This window comes from Malania oleifera, chromosome 10 (assembly GCF_029873635.1).
Source record: "Malania oleifera isolate guangnan ecotype guangnan chromosome 10, ASM2987363v1, whole genome shotgun sequence".
NCBI lineage: Eukaryota > Viridiplantae > Streptophyta > Magnoliopsida > Santalales > Ximeniaceae > Malania > Malania oleifera.
In genome coordinates this window covers 13,996,516-14,017,531 of record NC_080426.1, presented here as the reverse complement: position 1 = coordinate 14,017,531, position 21,016 = coordinate 13,996,516, and the positions used below count along the sequence as shown (strand labels likewise).

Here is a 21,016-nt window from a genome sequence, read left to right as displayed (position 1 = left end):
AAAATGTATACCTATTGTAAACCTTCAACTTGAACTGTTTATGCCAAAGGTTGGTCAAACTAAAATTCATTGGCGGCAAAATATTATTCTTCTAATACATATATGAAGCATTATATTAGTATCATTAATATAAAACCAAATTGCAGATCCATTATCAAGAAAAAACAGTACATTGGTATCATAAATATAAAACCAAATTACAGATCCATTATCAAGCAAGCCTGTTTATATCTCATCAAACTCATCTAACTCTCAGAATTTCATCCTGCTTCTGTTTTGAGTACCCACACGGTATCATGCACTGCAATGATGCAAATCAGATCATATCCTAAACCTAAGGATTCATCCTCAATTCAAGTCAGGACTTCTTGAACTTCTTCTATATTTGTAGTATATCTTCTAGATGAACTTCAAGATTTTTAATATTGTTAACAAAAATTTCTCATACTTGCATAAATTTTCAAAAAATTGGGGTTTACATTAATTTGAAGTAGATATTTAAAAAGCAGAAGTATCTCCAAAGAGAACCATTTATGTGAAGTGTCGATTAACTGCTCACTGAGCCTAAAACATGTGACTTACATGTAAATTGAGTTCTGTAGCTACTAAAATCAAATAGCTACAGGTATAAAATTCTAATTTTGAATTGAGGCGTGTAATAGTAAGTTCTTCCCATTGAACAAAACTTTTACTTGCAATAAGATAACATGTTTCATCCCCATGGTGAATGAAAACCATGAGTAAAAATGCGTCCAAAATCCTTAATGACTCTGTAAAGACATCTCTGCTTTTTCTTGTTTTCCTAAATCACTTAAAAAAAAAATTCATCTAAAGAATGACAAATTCTTCCCAGAAATCAGTTATTCAGGAAGAAAAAGAAAAATAATGCAAGAAGATAGACAGAAGGAGTAGCAACAATGATGAGAATTTTGCTTATTGATCAGTGGCTGCAACGGTCTAGCCACAAAATCTTAATTATTAGGAGTTACTGCAAAATCATACCTCACTTCACTTTCTTTCCTTCCTCCACTGCTAAGCAAACAAGAAGCTGTGATCATCCCATATCTCTCTATTTCTCCCTCTCACATCAACCAAAGATAATTAGATGCAGGGGGTTCTCCAGCCAACTTGGATTTAACCCTCTCAACCCATTCATTCCCACTTCACACCTCACTGCCACTATAAAATCTTCACTCTCTCAAGCTCCATAAGCACAACAACAAAAGACACTTTCATTTCATCTCTCTAAGTGACCACAGAGAAGATACTGCACTAACCAGAGAGATGGAAAACCGCCTCCTTTACTCATTTACGTTACTACTGGTTACCCTTATCCATTTCACAACAACTCTAGCTCAGTCCCAGGTTCCATCCCCAGCACCTCTGTCACCAGCACCACCACTTCCATCACCACCGACTCCAGCACCCTTGGCTCCATCACCGCCAACTCCAGCACCCTTGGCTCCATCGCCGCCAACTCCAGCACCCTTGGCTCCATCGCCGCTGTCCGTGGTACCCCTGTCTCCAGCACCACCAGGCCCCACAAACATTATCACAATCCTTGCTAAACCTGGCATGTTTTCTGCTTTAATTCGGCTACTTAAAACTACCCAAGTGGATGATCGAATCACTTCACTGCTCAGTGACTCAAAAGGCGGTCTTACACTATTTGCACCCACAGATAAAGCCTTCGCCAACCTCAAATCTGGCACTCTAAACTCCCTTGATGATCGGCAACAGGTACAGCTGATCTTATACCATATACTAACTTCATATGTTCCTGTCTCCCAGTTTGAAGCCGCTAGCAACCCACTCCACACACAGGCAGGCGACACTGCCAATGGCGAGTATCCTCTCAATGTCACAACAGCAGGCAATCAAATCACCCTAATGACAGGACTAGTTAAAACCACAGTAAGTAAGGTACTATACACAGATGGCCAGCTAGCTGTGTACCAGGTAGACGATGTGCTTCTTCCAATGCGTATCTTTGCTCCATTACCACCAGCTCCTGCACCATCTAAGCATAAGAAGGCAGCAGAAGGTCCTTCAAGTCCTTTAGTTTCCTCAGATTCTTCCACTGGTAGTGGTGGCACTTCCGTTGTTCCTTCTGGCTCAGTGGCTTTGGCCTGGCATTCAGTTGTTTGGTTTGCAGGACTGGCTGCAGCAATTACTTTGTGCTGAGGAAATAATGGTAGTTGGTTTTCATTAATGCACCAGTGATGCAGTGGTCCTGTGGACTTAAATCAATTGATCACGATTGTGAGGGAAAAATGCTTGTAATGATTTTTATCAATTTGTTTATGTGTGTTTTCCATGACATGTTTGGTGATGAGCAACAGACTTTTTTGTTTTCGATTATTTCTTTGTTATTTCTTTTGGTAACATCATGTCATTCTGCGAAGACTGGATACCACCTTGCTAGCTAAATTATCCAGAAAATACCTACATCAATTGGACAATAAAGCATGCACACAATTTTTACCTGGGAATTCTTCTATTAAGACTAGTTAAAAATTAACGCTCCATTTGGAAGTTGTAAAACATGAAGGAAAGAAAAGGAAAGGAAAGTATAAAGGAAAACATTTTTTCCTTATTCCATTATCAAAGAAAATGAGAGAGATAATAGAAAATAGAGTAAATCAATGAAAAATACATTTGCTTTAACTCTTCATTTTTCTTCATTTTCAGCTACTTTTGAATAATTTTTTTTCATGATAATATTTGAAATAGAAAGAAAATGAAATGGGAAATTATTTTCCTTCTTATTTTCTTCTTTTCATTTCTCTCACTAAATCCTTGATCCAAACAGAGCCAAGAAAAAGGACCTAAAAATGCTATGAAGAAACCCAGGATGCTTTAGTTGGATCAGAAACCTGAATGTCACAAATGTATATAGGAAGCTTTTCATGAGATGGTACAGTTTTGTCCATCAATGCTTATGACAATGTTTTGCAAAGAAACGCAGAAATTTTATTGGTATCACAGCCTTCATGAGCTAATCAAGGATTCAAGATCATGGAGAATTACGTGTTGTAATGCAAACAGCCCTTCTTAAAACTTAGCTTAATTTTCTGCCTATAAGTTAAAGCACATTGCCTTTTGGAAATATCATGCATCTACATTAATTATCCAAATCTCAAGGGATGCTTAGATTTATGACATTTGCCAGATATGCTCATCTGTCGAATAGTCAAAAACTTGCCTTAAAGTAGGAGAGGTAGGCACTTAAAAGAACAACGCCATATTCAACAGAATTTTGGTGCAAAATTCCTAGAACTACAGACTCCGGAGACATGTGGGATATAAAATAACATTATTTTCAAAAATAACAAAATTAACATGAATCAATTGTATGTAAACTTTTTGTAGAAAATTTCTGTAAGAGATCATTTCTCTGTCAAATGTTGAGACGGGCTTTTCTTTGCTTCAGGGGTACAGTACTTTTTCTTCTTTTTATTCTTATTTTTGTTTTTCTTTTGATAAGTAGGCTGTAGGCTGAAGAAATCTGGTTAATGGAAGAAAACCAATCCAAATTCAAGAGGACCATCTAAATTGTGCATTAGACCATGGATTATGATTCTCGTGCTACAAGAAAGAAAATATTAAAGCTCTCTAGAAAAATGTCTCTATAGGGTATTTTTAATGAAAGTAGAAAAAAAAGTTGTTTTTGTCTCTTTTTCCCTTAGGCTAGGGTGGTCTTCTGCTAGGACAAGGGTGGAAGCAGCTAGGAACAGTTGTTCTGTTAAAAAAAAATTCGGCTGTTTTTCTTACAGAATATATTAGGAAATCAAATGCTGATCCACCATTCTTCTCAGAAATATTCTTAACACACTGCTTTCCACTTTTTGCAGGAACTTTTGTGGTTGTCCATTCGCATTATGCCTGTACCCAATACTCTAGGACACTATTCCTATGCAGGGACTGGGTATGGAATCAGCTGATTATGTCATGGAATAAGTTCAATTGCTTCCTTTTCTTTCATGGAAAAAAGAGTAATCTATAATTTAAGCTAGGCCATTGAAGTGTTGTTTGGTGAAAGAGAAAAATGCATACTGAAGTAGTTTTTTACAAAATTCTCCTTGTGAAAGGGAAAGAAAAACAGTTTGCTGCAGTATAGTTTTAAATAACAACAACAACAACAAACCAAAACTTAAGTCCCACTATGTAGGTTCAACTACATGAATTTCCGCCAATTTATACGATCTTAGACAATCTCCTTCAACAAATTCAAGACTATTAAATCCTTATTCACTATCTCATTTCAAGTTATTTTAGGTCTATCCCTACCCTTTCTACTGCCCAGTTACTAACTCACTCTTTCTCACTGACACACTATATGGCCTACATTGGAAGTGGTCAAACCATCTTAATTGTCCGTCCCCTATCTTCTACAAGAGCTAATCTTTGTATCTATTTACATGGACATAGTAGCACTAATCCAATATTTTTGGTTACTCATGCAATTAAGATTATGGTAATAATATATTTTTTTGTATAAAGTTTATAAACTATAAAATTCTTCTATTATAACTATTCTAATGCAATCTGTGAACTAAACGTAAACTTAGACTTTTATAGCTTCATAGAGAAAAATGGCATGAGTACAAGATCATAATAGTTCATTTAATAATTTTTTTTTTTAATTTTTAGAGATAGTTATTTAGAGTGAGCCTAAGATGCCCTCATATCGGAACCTCTTCCATTCATCCTTCTCCAAAGAGAACAAGGTCCTTGGAAACAAAACCAATTTTGGCCTTTCCCATAGCTTGGAGATTATTGAGCTTCATAATTTCCTGGTGGCTCTTAAAATGTTTTTGTTTTTTTTAATGTTATAAGGGAGTCAGCCCAGAGATGTATTTATTAATCTTTTCTTTGTGCTTTTGGCTTTAGCCCGAACGTAAACACCCAAAAATAAATAAATAAATAAAAGAAGAAAAAGAAGAAGCACACGACTCAACAACAAATGCAGCATGCACCCCAATTGATCAAGTAGCTAGGCAGAATATGTTGATTTAAGATTAACCCCAAAAAAAAAAAACCAAAACAAAACAAAACAAAAACAGGAAGAATAAATAAATAAAATAAGTAGAAGAACAAACTGCAAAGATATTTGCAATTTTGCTTATCCATTAGTCACATTAGTGTCTCCAACCTCAAATTCTAAACTTCTCAAATTAAAATGGCATACTGCAAAATCAGACCTCACTCCTCTTTTCCTTCCTTCCTTCCTAAGCTAAAAAAATGTACCTGTAATGCCAATATCCAATCTTCCCCACCACCTCCCCTGCACATAACCCCTCTCTCTCTCTCTCTCTCTCTCTCTCTCTCTCTCATGCACACGCATCAAAAGGGGGTCAGGTGCAGGGTTCCCCTGCCAACTTTTTAGATTTCACCCTCTCAACCCACTCACGTCCACTTCCCCACCTCACCCACCTCCATAGGAACGCCAATGCTATCATCTCACCGTTCTCTCTACTGTTATCCTATCTAGTCCCTAGCACCGTAAACAACTGTGGGCAGGGAGGGGAAGGGAATGACTTAATGGTTTATCCGGATCAGAAAGCAAGAGCAGCTAGGTCTTTTGCACCCAATCAGAAGCATTATAAAGGGAAAATTATATATTGAGAAACACTTTTTTGATAAAAAAAAAAAAAAAACGAAAACAAGAACTAGAAAATTTGTAAGACGCGCTAGCAAATTAAACAGAATAATACAATCCACAAAAGAATATAATTAAGATCACTTGCTTGAGAACTAAAGGTGCTGTGAAGTCAATACCAACGAGTACGTGTAGAGAGAGAGAGAGAGAGAGAGAGAGAGAGCCGCGAATTCGTACCTCACTCTCTTTTCTTGCCCTTCCTCACTTGCTAAGCAAAAAGTACCTGTAATCCAAATGCCTATTCTCCCCTTCCCACCCCCTGTCACCGTCCAATCCATATATCTCCCGCTCTCTTTCTCTGTCAGTCTCCGTCGTCTCAACCGCATATCAAATGAAGATCAGAGGCAGGCAGTGTTCTCTCAAATCTCAACCCAATCATGCATCGCTTTTAGTCATTCACATTCCCCACCCCAGCGCATCTATAAATTCTTCAATTCATCCTCAACCCAAGCACCATAACCCAATCTAATCAAGCTCCAAGTGATCGAACTTCAAACCACTCCAATTATTAGATTCACTTCACAAAATAACCAGCTCAAACATGGAAAACCACATCTTCTCCTCATTCTCACTGCTACTGCTGATCCTCCTCCACTCCATCCCAACCCCATCTCAGTCCCAACCTCCATCTCCGGCGCCCCTGTCTCCGGCACCTCCTTCTCTGGCTCCTCTGCCTCCCACCCCTCCTTCTCTGTCTCCTCTCCCCCTCGTATCCATTTCCCCAACGCCCCTGTCCCCGTCTCCCCTGTCTCCGGCGCCGTCGGCCCCCGCCATTAACATCACCGCAATCCTCGATAAGTCAGGCCGATTCACATCCCTCATCCGATTGCTGAAAACCACCCAAGTGGACGACCGAATCTCCACTCTGCTCTCCGAGTCCAAGCAGGGCCTTACCCTGCTAGCCCCCACCGACAATGCCTTCTCTAAGCTAAAATCCGGCACTCTGAACTCGCTCTCCGTTCAGCAGCAAGTTCAGGTGGTTCTCTTCCATCTCCTCGCTTCCTATTTCCCCATTTCGGATTTCCAATCTGCGAGCAACCCACTTCGCACCCTGGCCGGAGACAATGGCAACGGCGATTACCCTATCAACGTGACCACTTCGAGCAATCTGGTGAAACTCACCTCAGGGCTCGTCAGCACAACAATTGGCAAGACCATATACACTGATGGGCAGCTGGCGGTGTACGAGGTGGACGATGTGCTCCTTCCACCGAGGATCTTCGCCAATTTGCCGCCGGCCCCTGCGCCGACCAAACGCGGAAAGGCGGCGGCGGCGACTGCAGATGATAGTTCTTCGGGGTCTTCCGGTGACGGTGGCTCCGTGGAATTATCTGGCGCGGAGGCTCCGGTCTGGCGCTCCTGGGTTTGGTTTGGCGGCGCAGTGGCTGTGGCAGCGTCTTCTGTGTTCTAAAGAAAAGAAATGAAGTGATGGGCGGAGTGGCAACGTCCCAGGGTTGTCAAAATGTTTAATTTTTTTTTTTTTTTCGTCCTTTTTATTCACGCGTGTTTTCCATTTTACACATGTTTCGTGATGAGAAATTAATGAAAATTTTTTTAAACTTTGTTTAGTTTAAATTTTAATTTTAGAAACAATAATAATAATAATAAATCACCGGAATAGTCCGTTTTTATTTAAATTATTTCTTAATTTAAATTAAAGATAATTAACATAAAATCTCTATAAGTATTATTATTGTTATGATAAGGATTATTCTATCTTCTAATTTAATTTAATCCCATAACCTATAATTTAGATGGCTCCAACGCATGTTTGTCCTAACTACAATTTAAAATTTTTAGGTGTATAGTTTTCTTATTTTATAATTATTTTTATTAAATTTACATTAAATTTTATTTAAGTTTACACAAATCTTAAATTCTAAAACTAATTTTATGTCTCTAAATCAAACTAATTTCGTTAACAAACAACATTCATATCATTCCTCTTTAATCTGTTAACTAAACTCAAGTTTTGGTTTATTAGAAAATACAAAACGAAATCAAACCATTTAAAATGATTTTATTGAAATTTGGTTATCTGATTTTCAAAACAGTATTCAATGGTTAGTTGAACCAAACTATTAACATATGCTTTATAATTTTAAAACTACTAGAAATTATTTTTTTTAATAATAATTAACATGTAAATTTAAAATATTCATCATTCAAATTTGAGCATCAACTTAATATAATACAAAACGGTTTATTGTGATTATTGAATGGATCAAATCAAAATCAAACCGATAAAGAATAAAATTTAAAAATTTGAAAGGAAACCGAATCAAAGAAATTGTTAGCCGATTTTTTTGGCTTGGTTGAATTTGATTTTGTGATTTTTCATGCTTGCCCCTAATTATGATAGTGACTTTTTTTTTTTTTTTTTGTTGAGATTTAGCTCCTTAAAACCAACACCAGAATAACAATTTGGGAATAGGGAGAAGTCACAGGAGATGGTAATGGGCTGGGGCGAGGGCGGCCCGCCGGTCGGCCTACAGCCCAGTGAAAAGGTGGCTAAGGCTTGTGAGCCTTAGGCGTACGCCCATGAGGCTATTCCAATTTCCAGGCCAGAATTTGCAAGCCGAAATTGCCCCACTAATGTATAACCAAATCTACAGCCATTTGAACTCAAATAGAGTTAACAATTCCCCTCACAATATCTGCCTTCGGAATTTAATTTAATGTTTCATTTAGCAATGTTATATACTATATGGGACTAAGCCCTAGCAATCCGAGGTTGGCCTTCTCCTGTATCAATTTATTCTTCATGCATAGTATGAGTTGGGTCAATTTGTTTTCGTTAATTGGGTCTCATAGTTTTGTTTCATGAAAAAATTGAGAACCAATTATTTTTCTTTATAATATAGTTGAGATATTTATAATACACATACTCGATGCGAGATTGTTATTTGATTCTCTTATCTTATCTTAAATGCACTGGTTAGATTAGCCCATACTTTTATGCAAGAGTGACATTTTTATGCAATATCCATCTACATAGAAGTGCAAGACTCACGTCACATCTTTGTGCAAGATCCATCAACGTAGTAATATAGGGTAGTTGAGATATTAAATATAACAGGCTCAACCAAATTTTATCGAGACATTGTTTAAATTTGCCCATTGAATGTTATTTCTTATTGTGATGTAGCTTGAACTTGAGTTTAATTTTATTTTTTTAAAATTTGACTATTGTGGACATTGTTGGGGGAATGAAAGATAGAGAGATCATTTTTTTGTTTGTTTGAAAGATTTAGAGTTCTTAGCACCTTCTATTCTTTCGGTTTTGTAGGAAGCTAAAAATTGCAACTGGAAATCTATTATCATATTTTGTGAACGACATCAAGAAAGGATGGAGTTTTCTTTTGGGAATCTCTTACTACTATTGAGGACACTTATTTGCTCATGAAACAATTTATATTTTTGTCAAGTTGTTTACATGGAAAGGAAGCTAATAGATTGGCTCACTAAGATGCAAAGTGTGCATTGAAGGCTCTTTGCAATTACATTAAGCTTAAGCTCTTTCATCTTTTGAGTTGTATGATACTTCCAGCCTTACCTTTGGGTACAAGCAGTAATAAGAAGTTTTTTACTTTAGTTTCCATTGTTATAATAAAAATGTTTTGTTTCTCTTTTTTATCCCTCAGGCACATTTTCTCCACATCATCCATGCTTGTGACTTTTCAACAAGACAAAAGTCTTTTATGGTTGAAAGATCAATATCACTTTTTTCTTCTATTCTATTTTCCAATTGTAAGATATTATTTGCATTCTAATTAATAGTTTATTTGTTGGATATTTAGAGGCCAAAGTAAGACTCATAAATATGAATGTTAATAATTATCCAAAAGCAATTAGAAGTATAAAACATCCTACAAAGTTGTGTAATCTATAATTTTTTTTGTACCATCATTCTACAACTTACTCTATTAAGTGCGCTCTTTTCATTAGTTTACTTAAAATAATTTAATTTAGGTGAAACTAGTTTTTTTCGTTATTCATTAATTTTTTTAAAGAAAAAATATAAGATGTTTATTGGTTTCTGTCCCATACTCATCTAGTGGGAAGTGTCAATTACTTTCAACTTTCATTGTACTTAATTAAATTCTGAATCTATTTCCTTACTAATATTAGAAATTAGTAAATGCAGTATCGTTGGCATAATCTATTGTAAGAAACTACTCATAAAAATATAATAATTTTTTTACCTGTGCAAGTATGTAGCATAAGACAATGACAATGAATTTAGCTATTTAGAAATTACACACAATTAATGCATCCTCACCACTTCTCCTATGCACAATGACTATATAGAGATGCATGAATGAGATTCTAAATACTAATTAACATATATATTTATGTAAAAATATTAAGTAATATTGTATGCATGTGAGATGTTTAAAAATTATATATTTTTATTAGATATTCAAAAATTGCATTACATGGAAAATAAAGAGAGTTGCAACTCGCAAAGGATCATCCCAATGTGTAACAAATCTGAGCTTGTTCCTGTGTTTATGGTCTGTAATAATGGGGATTTATGACAGGTGATGGAATGAAGTAGAAAAGAAATAAGAGGAATGATAGAATTGTGGAATGATTGTGATGAATTAATGCCAAAAGATTGAAACTATAGGAACTGAGAAAGAGAACAATCAGAGGAGAAAGGAACCAAGCTCTTTCGAGGGAGCATCCTCTAGACCCAGATTTAGCTTAGCCAATTCTAAATGTCGAACGAGTTGGTTCAATTCCCTTGATAAAGGGAACTAACTTTCTCTCTCCTCTAATTGCTGCAAACAGGAAGATTCGTTCTACGTAACTACTAGATGAAATATGGAATATGCATGGGCTAAATTAGGCCAAGGGTTCCAGGTCTGCTTAAAGCATGACCGGCCCAACTGGTCTTTAACAGAGGCCCAAAATAGACACAAAACTAACAAGCCTACTTGTGACATTACCCTCCCCATCAAAACACCTTGCCCACAAGGTGAGGATATTTTGCTGCAATATGATGATAGGGTACCCATGTAGCGTCTTCTTCTGCCTGTCCAACCCACTGTATGAGCACGTCTGTTACGGCCACATGCCCTTGTTTCCTCAACCTTCGATTTAGAACTTTGGCTGGTTCAGGTTTCCGCTGACCCTACGAGTCCACCAGTGGTAAATGCTTGAGTGCTTGCACTGAAGCTCCTATGTGCGGTTTCAGTTGAGACACATGAAAAACTGGGTGAAGTAGAGACCCAACTGGAAGTGCCAACTTGTAAGCGACAGCCCCGATGCATTGAATGACTTTAAATGGTCCATAGAAACGTGGGGATAGCTTCAAGTTCTGCCTCATCTACATAGATAGCTGTCGATACGGTTGGAGCCTCAAGTAGACCATGTCTCCCACACAAAAAAAATCTCTTTCTTTCCTCTTTAAATCAGCATATCGTTTCATTCTATTCTATGCTTCCTGCATGTGCTACTTGAGAGAGTGGAGGAGCTTGTCACGATTCAGCAGTACTTCGTCTACTGTAACTACTTAAGAGAGGCTAGCCGAGTACGGCACAATTCTTGGAGAAGGACTGCCATAAACAGCTTCAAAGGGAGTAATCTTAACGGATGTGTGGAATGATGTATTTTAAAAATATTCTACTATTGCAAGCCACTTCGGTTTGTCACACACATAGCACCTTAGAAAACTTTCTAGGCACTTGTTAACAGCCTTGATCTACCCATTAGTTTGTGGGTGATGTGTAGTACTTAGCTTTTGTTCGGTACCCTGGAACTTGAACAATTCCTGCCAAAACCTGCTAGTAAATGTAGGGTCCCTATCTGACACAATGGAGAGGGGCATTCCATGCAATTTGAACACGTGTTGAATGAATACCTCAGCAACCTTCACAGTTGTATAAGGGTGTGCTAAAGGCATGAAATGAACATATTTGGACAATATGTCCACCACTACAAAAATTACCTCATAGCCATAAGAATTAGGAAGACCGTCCACAAAGTCCATTGAAATATCTGTCCAAACCCTCGGGGGAATGGGTAAGGACTGCAGCAAGCCCGAAGGTAGTGTATGCTCAATTTTAGTTTGCTGACAAACTTGACATTCTCTAATATACTTCCTTAGGTCAGACTTCATACTTGGCCAGTAGAAATTAGCACGAGCCTTCTGCACTAACTTGTCATACCCTGCGTGACCAGATTGTGGTTCATCATGTACCCACTGTAGAACTTGCAATTTTAGGGTAGGGTTTGAGCTGATGTGTAATCTATCTTTATAGTATAATATGCCATCTCTAAAGTTGTATTTGGTAGCCTTTGCATCTGGTTGTTGTAATTTTTGGAGTATCTCTTGGATGAATGAGTCGTGTGCATGAGAGTCCTTCAAATCCTCAAGTTATCCCAGTATTGGATAAGATAGAACCATTAGGGAAGCTTCAACCAGATCTGAGTCCCTTCTACTTACTGCATTTGCCACCTTATTTTCCTACCCCTTCTTATATTGAACAATAAAGTCATACCCCAGGAGTTTGGTGACCCATTTCTGCTGCATTGGGGTGCCAATTTTCTGCTCTATGAGGTATTTTAGGCTCTGCTGGTCAGTTTTGACTATAAAGGGCTTTCCAAGTAAATAGGGTCTCCATTTGCGAATTACCGATACTAGGGCCAGCAGCTCATTTTCATTTGTAGACAACCCTAAAGCCTTCCCCTTTAAGGCCTGATTGTAAAAAGCAATTGGCCTTTTTTCCTACATTAACATAGCTCCAATTCCCACCCTCGATGCATCACATTCAATCTCAAACCTCTTGTTAAAATCTGGTAGTGCCAGCACGGGGGGCTAGTAACAGCCTCCTTTAACCTCTTAAATGCCTCTTCAGCCTCCATATCACTTAAAAGAATTCTTCTTCAATACTGCCGTTAGGGGGGCAGCTATGGTGCCATATCCCCTAATAAACTTTCTATAATACTCGGTAAGGCCTAAAAAGCCCCTCAAGGACTTGAGTGTGGCGGGGAAAGGCCACTCCACCATTGCTCTCAACTTTGAGGGGTCGACTTGCACTCCCTCCTTAGACACCAAATGACCCAAATATTCAACTTGCTTGCATCCAAATCTGCATTTGGATCGTTTTGCATACAGTTGGTGCTATTCCAGCAGCTTCAAAGTCACTTCCAAGTGCCTATTCCTCCATGCTCCTACTATAGATTAGAATGTCATCGAAGAAAACCAAGATAAACCTTCTTAGGAAGCGCCCAAATATCTCATTCATCAACGATTGGAAAGTGGATGGTGTGTTGGTCAACGCAAACGGCATCACTAGGAACTCATAATGACCCTCGTGTGTTCTAAATGCCGTCTTGTGAATATCTTCATCCCTAACCCTAATTTGATGATAACCGAACCTTAAATCCAGCTTAGAGAAAATCTCTGCCCCATTCAATTCATCCAACAATGGGTATCGAAAATTTGTCCTTAATCGTGACTAGGTTCAAGGCCCTGTAATCCACACACATACGCCAAGTACCATCTATTTTCCTTACCAGCAAAACGGGGGAAGAAAATGGGCTTTGGCTTGGCCGAATAGTGCCTAATCCCAACAACTCCCGGACAATCTTCTATATCTCTTCTTTTTGAAAAAATGGGTAACGGTAAGGTCGAACACAAATTGGTTGTGCTCCCTCAATCAAAGGTATGGCATGATTTTAAGCTCTTCTAGGGGGTAACCCTTTAGGTTCTTCGAAGACACGCTGGAATTTGGTCAAAACTGCAGAAATAACATCATCTTTAGCTCCTTTCTCTTCCTCTTTAGCTTGGTCCAGCAACTGTAACGTCACTCCCCTTCTCTCCATGGGATTCTTTTTGTAGAACAAATGATCCTCCAACAAGTTTTTTTATGTTAATCCCTGTAGCACCATCGGTGTATCATTCCAAGTAAACCGCATAGTCCTTTTAGTGAAATCCCATATAATAGGACCCAAAGTGCTAAGCCATTGTACTCCCAGCACCATATCACAACCAGCATATACACATCCACTTTCCCCACGTACCCTTGAAAGGTTATGGGAAGATTCAAACACCTTCCTTCACTAGTCACTTCTTGCCCATTAGCAACCCTCACCTGAATCTGCCCTTGTGCTTTAAATGGCCAATTCAACTTCTCAATGACAGCTAAATCCACAAAATTATGAGTGCTCCCACTATCAATGAGAATTACCACTTGCTCCCCCTTAATTTTCCCCACAAGTCTCATGGTTTTGGGACTAATAGAACCAACCATAGCATGAAGAGTAATTTCAGGTGTGTTTCCTTCATTCGGATCAGCCAGCAATTCATCATGGTTTTCCATTACTCCTTCATCTCCCTCATTCAAAGTTTCCTCCAACATATGCACCTGATCATTCAAGACATTGAGCTCATTGCCTTCCAGAAAAAATAATTTGGGACCCCCACATTTATGACCCGGGTGCCATTTGGCATCACAATTGAAACATAGGCCCTTATCTCTCTTTTCCTTCAGCTGATTTGGAGTCATTTTGGTAATTTGGTGGGTGGTCATGGGTTTAGGCTGTTGTTTTGGGTAATTAGGAGGGTTGTAAGGCTGAGAGTGAGTTGTGGTTGCTGGCTGACGGTGAGTTTTGGGGAATAGTGACTTTTTGAGAGCCCATTGATGCGCCTCTTGTAACTTAGCAATGTCATAGGCTTGTGGAATAGTAAGGGGGTTGAGGGTTTTGACATAAAATCGAATTTCATCCTTCAATCCACCAATGAAACAGCTCAACCTATAGTCCTCGGGTAATCTTCTTAACCTATTAGAGAGGAATTCAAATTGCTCCTTATATGGTTCAACACTAGAGGTTTGCTTAAGTTTGGTCAAAGCCTCTATCGGGTCATCATAATATTGAGGACCAAACCTAGCCAACAAAGCCTTAACAAAAGCCTCCTAACTAGTAAGTAATCTCGAATCCTCCATATCTTGGTACCATACCAAGGCTTTTCCCTCCATGTGAACAGAGGTTAAGAAGAGCTTATGATTCGGAGGGGTTTGCTGAAATTTAAAGTAGTGATTAACCTTGAAAAGCCAACTGGTAGGATCCATACCTTCAAACTTAGGAAATTCAAGCCTAGCTGGTCGGATTTGCACCAAATCATTGTCATCCTTAGTGTCATCATAAGTTGGTGGTGGTCTATAATTGCTTTTGGGTGGGTCTAGCATAGGTGGTTCACGGTGAAGGGCCCTTATCTCAGCTACAAATAAGCTGAAATGTGCAGCCATTTCTACTATAGACTGCCTTATTTCAGCTGTCAAATCTGCTATTGACTTCCTTGTTTCCTCATGTTGTCGATGTTGTTGCTGACTTAATGCTTCTTGTTGCTTCTGCAGGTTGGCCATAGTAGTGCTAAGATCCTTGAGGCGTGTATTATCTGCCATGAGTGGATGAAATACAATCTACTGCCGAGATGAATTGCTAGTGGGTTGAATTGTTGATGAAGATTATTGCCAAGATGAGTGGCTGAATGAAGGTCTGATGATGAAATGGAATGCTGGGAATGGTGGAACTGGCCAGAGAACCGCCGGCTCTAATACCAGTTGTAACAAATCTGAGCTTGTTCCTGTGTTTATGGTCTGTAATAATGGGGATTTATGACAGGTGATGGAATGAAGTAGAAAAGAAATGAGAGGAATGATAGAATTGTGGAATGATTGTGATGAATTAATGCCAAAACATTGAAACTACAGGGACTTAAAAAGAAAATAAGCACAGGAGAAAGGAACCAAGCTCTTTTGAGGGAGCATCCTCCAGACCCAAATTTAGCTTAGCTAATTCTGAATGTCCAGCGAGTTAGTTCAATTCTCTTGATAAAGGGAACTAACTTTGTAATGACCCGAAGAATAATAGCATTTTAATAATAAGAGGGAGAGAAAATGGATACAGAAACAGAAGGAGGTCGTAGACTTCATCGACAACATTGTATTTTGGAGATAATATTAAATAATCAAAATTTCAGAAAATTGTCTAGCTTCGTCGACGAACACAGAGCTTCGTCAACGAGAAAATACCGAGAGAGGTTTCCGGATGCTCTGAATTTCGTCAACAAATTTTATGAAAGACTCGTCGACGAGGTGAAGTGTCTCGTCGACGAATCTGACAGTATATAAGGAGGAAAATCGGGATATTTCTCATTTCTCTCGCCGCTCTCTCTCTCTCTCTCTCTCTCTCTCTCTCCTACGACTCTCTCTCCCTTCTTTCTTAGTTTTCGGCCCCACCAGTCGCTGGATCGACTATCCAAAGCTACCACGACGCTCCTGGCGGAGTTCTCTGCAAGACTGTCAGAGCGGATCATCAGAAAAATGAAGTTAGATTACATCTCAAATTCAGGGTAAGATCTTTTAGTTAGTTTTTGACTTTCTAGTAGTTATAGGAAATGATATAGACGAAAAAATACTGATATTTTGTTCTGGCATATGTTGGTTTCAGGGTGTTTTGTAGGAGGCCCTACGGGTATCGGGTTAGAGTACAGTAGGGGGTTTTCAAAGTTAAAGTAAGGGAAATATGCTATGTTAGGAAATTTCTAAATATGATAGAATTTATTTATTTACAAAAATTATGTATTAAAGTATGGTGTGGCTTGTGAATACGTATGTAGTACGGGGATATGTTTTATGAATTGTAGTTTTATGATTTTTATGAATTTCAGTACCATGATTTTACGGATTTAAGTACTATGATTATGTGAACTTCAGTATCTTTTACAGATTTTAGTGCCATGATTATACAAATTTCAGTATTACGAATATGCAGTTCCATGTTATGATTATTTAGATTTCAGTACGTTTTGCAGCATCATGGTTATTATGATTACTTCAGAATCATGGTAAATCAGATAAATATGTATAGAAATATATTATATGATATCAAACCCTATTAGACGTGCAGCTACAGAGCACGGTACCGTTGCTATAGATACTATATTACTTTATGAGTGCAACCACATATTCGGATAATAAGTGGTAAGGTCGACCACCTAGGCCCTTGAAAAGGTTAGGCTCCCTATCCAGATATGGGTTGAGGTGGGCAGGTTGACTGACGGAGTTCAGTGATTTATTCCTAATTGGCCATCCAGGGTAAATCCAGCCTACGGGCCGTACAACCTTGTCATAAGGGGGTATGTCATGACACACAGATAGCCACAGGGAACAGTTTTAATTACTATTACTTACGTGCGGATTTACAGAAACAAGGACCATATTTATGTACACTAGAAGTACTTTGAATTATAACCATAATACTGTTATGTTAAGCAACAGAGAAAATGGGTGGTGTATTTTATTATTTGTACGGTACTATAGTATTCAGTTATTCATATTTATATGAAAACAGATTTCATGATATATAGTAGTTCATTTGTCACACACTAATAATAGCATATTTCTTCTTACTGAGCGTTGGCTCACCCTAGTGTTGAAACATTTTTTTTCAGGTGATCCATGTAGGCGAGCAGATCAGGCTTGCAAATAGAGGGGCGTCTGTAGTGCCCTATCAGAGAGTGAGTATCATTTTTGGGAACATTTTGTATAGCCCTCACCAGTTGAGGATATTTTGGGAATACAATTATATTTGTAAATATTGGAAAATATTTCAGAACTCTGGTATTGTATATAATGGTTATGATTATGTTTGTATGATTTCCGCTTCTTGCTACTTAGGTTTATGAATGGGTTTTTCCTCAATATGGTATCAGAACATGTAGAAATATTATAATATGGAAAAAAACCAGTTATTTAAGCAGGTTGCTACAGTTTGGTATCAGAGCCTAGGTTTGCTAGGTTCTATAGACTTTAGAGTGCAGCAGAAGTAATACCAGAGTATAGGAAAAGGATTCGAGGTTTATTCTGTGTCTGGGTACAGGATTACGATGGTGGTTTCTATGTTTTTCCTGGGGTGACGATTTCAGGAAAATCATAGTAAACTATTGTCGGGTCATGTGTCTAGGTGACAGAACTGGATATTGGTTAAGGTTAGGGAAGGAAATTAATTGTGAGTTGATACGGGATAGGTCCGTATAGGAGATAAAGTGTTTAAGTGTGTTCTTGTTTTCAGGATGGATCCAGAACGCAGCGGCACGAATGCTGGGGAATACAGGCCAGGACCTTCCAGCATAGGTGGAGGAGATACTAATGTTGTGCTGCACAATGTCACTCAGCAGGTGATGGCTGAGATGGCTAGGAGTTCTGGGGAGTGTGGCTGTTCGATTGAGCAGTTTACGCGTATGAAGCCCCCATCCTTTGTTGGGGGAGATGACCCGACTGTAGCTGAGAATTGGGTCCAGGATATCAAGGAGATATTGGCGGTGCTTCCATGTACAGATGAGCACAAGGTAGCATTTGCCACTTTTAAACTGATAGGGGAGGCGAAGCACTGATGGAGAGCAACGCGTCTGATAGAGGAGCAAAGTCCAGTTCTAGTTCCAGTGACGTGGGATCAATTCAAGGATATGTTTTTCGAACGGTATTTCCCTACTATCGTTCGGAGTGCGAAGGCAGCAAAGTTCCTACATTTAGTACAGGGGCAGATGACTGTATCTCAATACGCGGCTCGGTTTGTTGAGTTGTCGCGTTTTGCTCCACATCTAGCACTTGATGAAGAGAAAAAAGGTGAGGAAGTTTAAAGAAGGATTGAGGCAGAATCTGTTTGAGCAGGCGATTGGTTTCAGGGCTCAGACATTTAAAGAGGTTGTAGAGAGAGCTGCGATTATTGAGAGTGGCATTCAGAAGGGTGTAGCAGCTCAGAGTCAGAGGAAGAGGCCTGCGCCTCAGGGTTTTCAGGCTGGCTCCAGTAGGGGTCCATGGAGAGGTGGTCGCGATAGGGGAGACCAGAGGCAGATGGCAGGACCTCGTGGGAACCAGGGTGCACAGACTTACCCAGTGTGTCAGACATTCGGGAGACATCATTTGGGTGAGTGCCGGGTGGCAAGTGTGTATGTTATCGTTGTGGGAGACCAGGTCACGTGATGCGTGATTGCCCAAGTTAGCAGGACCAGGTCCCAGCACCTAGGCTTTATTAAGGAGGACATCAGGTAGCTCGGGGAGGATACCAGGCGCCCCGGGGTGGCCAGCAAAGGAACATTGCTCCAGCGCGAGTTTATGCCCTAATGCCAGGTGATGCAAAGGCTGCTACGGATGTGGTGATAGGTACATTTATCGTTTTATCATACCCAGTTATTGTTCTTTTTGACTCGGGTGCTACTCATTCTTTCATTTCTACATCTTATGTTAAATTATCTGAAAGTAAGACCCAGTCATTAGATATATCACTGTCTGTAGCTACACCATCAGGGTCAGTGATCAGATGTCAGAAGTTACTTAGAGGTATCCGATAGAAAGTCAGGGAAAAGTATTACCAGCAGATCTTGTTGTGTTTGATATGTGCAGGTTCGATATAATACTTGGTATGGATTGGTTGGCTGCCAATCATTCTAGCATTGATTGCTTCCAGAAAGAAGTAATTTTCAGACCTCCTGGAGAGCAGGAATTCAGATTCGTTGGTTCACGGGTACGTGCTCCAACACAACTAGTGTCCGCCGTGCAGGCGGGCAGGTTACTCTTGGATGGAGCTCAGGGGTTTATAGCATTTGTGAAAGAAGCATCTGAAAATGAATTGAAGATTGACAGCACCTCATTGGTACGGGAATTTCTAGATGTTTTTCCAGAGGAGCTACTAGGGTTGCCTTCTGTGCGCGAGATAGATTTTCCTATAGATTTACCTTCAGGGACTGTGCCGATCTCTAAGGTCTCGTATCGTATGGCTCCAACAAAATTTGGAGAATTAAAGTTGCAGTTGCAGGATTTATTGAACAAGAGATTTATACGACCCAGTGTATCGCCATGGGGAGCTCCAGTGTTGTTCGTAAAGAAGAAAGACGAGTCCCTGAGGATGTGCATTGATTACAGGGAGATAAAACAAAGTTACTATCAAGAATAAATATCATCTACCCCGTATAGACGATTTATTTGATCAACTCCAGGATACACGGGTATATTCAAAGATCGACCTCAGATCTGGGTATCATCAGGTGAGAGTAAAAGCGGAGGACGTCGCGAAGACAGCCTTCAGGACTAGGTACGGGCACTATGAATTTCTCGTTATACCTTTTAGTTTGACGAATGCCCCGGCTGTGTTCATGGACTTGATGAACAGAGTATTTCACCAGTATCTAGATCATTTCCGCTTCTTGCTGCTTAGATTTATGAATGGGTTTTTCCTCAGTATGATATGAGAGCATGTAAAATATTATAATATGGAAAAAAAATCAATTATTTAAGCAGATTGCTACAAACTTTCTCTCTCCTCTAACTGTTGCAAACAGGAAGATTCGTTCTACGTAATTATTAGATGAAATATGGAATATGTATGGGTTAAATCAGGCCAAGGGTTTTAGGTCTGCTTAAAGCATGACCGGCCCAACTGGTCTTTAACAGAGGCCCGAAATAAATACAAAACTAACAAGCCTACTTGTGACACAATGCATGATTAAGGTATAAAACATTTACATTGAAGGAAGAAGTTTTTAATTGGAGATACGGGGTTCGATGGGGAAGATGTTTGATATGATATCGGGGGTGTGCCTAGCTTTTGTAGCACAAGCCAGCTAGCCTATTAAGTGAATCTAATTCCCAATTCAATAAAATAAAATAAAACATTATCAGAGGAGTAAATGTGTGTGTTAATTAAGCAGATTAATTAATTTATGTCTCGTCAGGTCCAACCACAAGCACCCAATCATGAAACAGATATCCTGTGAAATCACACCTTATCTCTCGCCCCATTTCATTTCCTGCGTTGCCCGCTTCCCAAGCAAACTACCTAGCAGCTGCAATCCCATCTCGTCCTCTCTCTCTCTCTCTCTCTCTCTCTCTCTCTCTCTCTCTCTCTCTGTGACACACACACACACACACACACGCCCACGCCCACATCATCATCATCATCATCTGATGGAGATTATTACATGCTCTCTCTCTCTCTCTCTCTCTCTCTCACACACACACACACACACACATTATCACCATCATCATCATCATCATCATCTGATGAAGATTATTGGATTCTCCTGCCAACTTGGATTCCTCCATCTCAACGCACTTCGATCACTTCTCATTATCACTTCCCACCACCACGATCCATGATCCCCCCCCCCCCGCCTCCCACCCCCCAAATACAGTACATGCATGCATGCATAGATATATATATATATATATATATATATATATATATATAACCCCCATCTGCAAAATCCCATTCATTAATATCTTCTCAGTTCGCCACTTGTATATCCATCACCACATACAGCGCACAACTCAATATTACTTC

General features: G+C 39.2%; 3 protein-coding genes across 7 annotated transcripts in view; 2 read left to right on the top strand and 1 right to left on the bottom strand.

Moving 5' to 3' along the window:
• LOC131165629 (uncharacterized) overlaps nucleotides 1–21,016 on the bottom strand; it is a 53,560-nt gene that overhangs the window by 11,350 nt on the left and 21,194 nt on the right. The window lies entirely within an intron of this gene.
• Nucleotides 1,285–2,184, top strand: LOC131166518 (fasciclin-like arabinogalactan protein 12). Its single transcript, XM_058125114.1, has one exon. It carries the CDS (start codon nucleotides 1,285–1,287, stop codon nucleotides 2,182–2,184), a length of 900 nt encoding a protein of 299 aa, XP_057981097.1.
• Nucleotides 5,888–7,299, top strand: LOC131165625 (fasciclin-like arabinogalactan protein 11). The gene has a single exon (XM_058123572.1). It carries the CDS (start codon nucleotides 6,204–6,206, stop codon nucleotides 7,071–7,073), a length of 870 nt encoding a protein of 289 aa, XP_057979555.1. The 5' UTR covers nucleotides 5,888–6,203; the 3' UTR covers nucleotides 7,074–7,299.

Bases quoted from the DNA above. Each gene is read 5' to 3' on its own strand.
- LOC131165625 (XM_058123572.1), top strand. From the start codon at position 6,204: ATGGAAAACCACATCTTCTCCTCATTCTCACTGCTACTGCTGATCCTC.
- LOC131166518 (XM_058125114.1), top strand. From the start codon at position 1,285: ATGGAAAACCGCCTCCTTTACTCATTTACGTTACTACTGGTTACCCTT.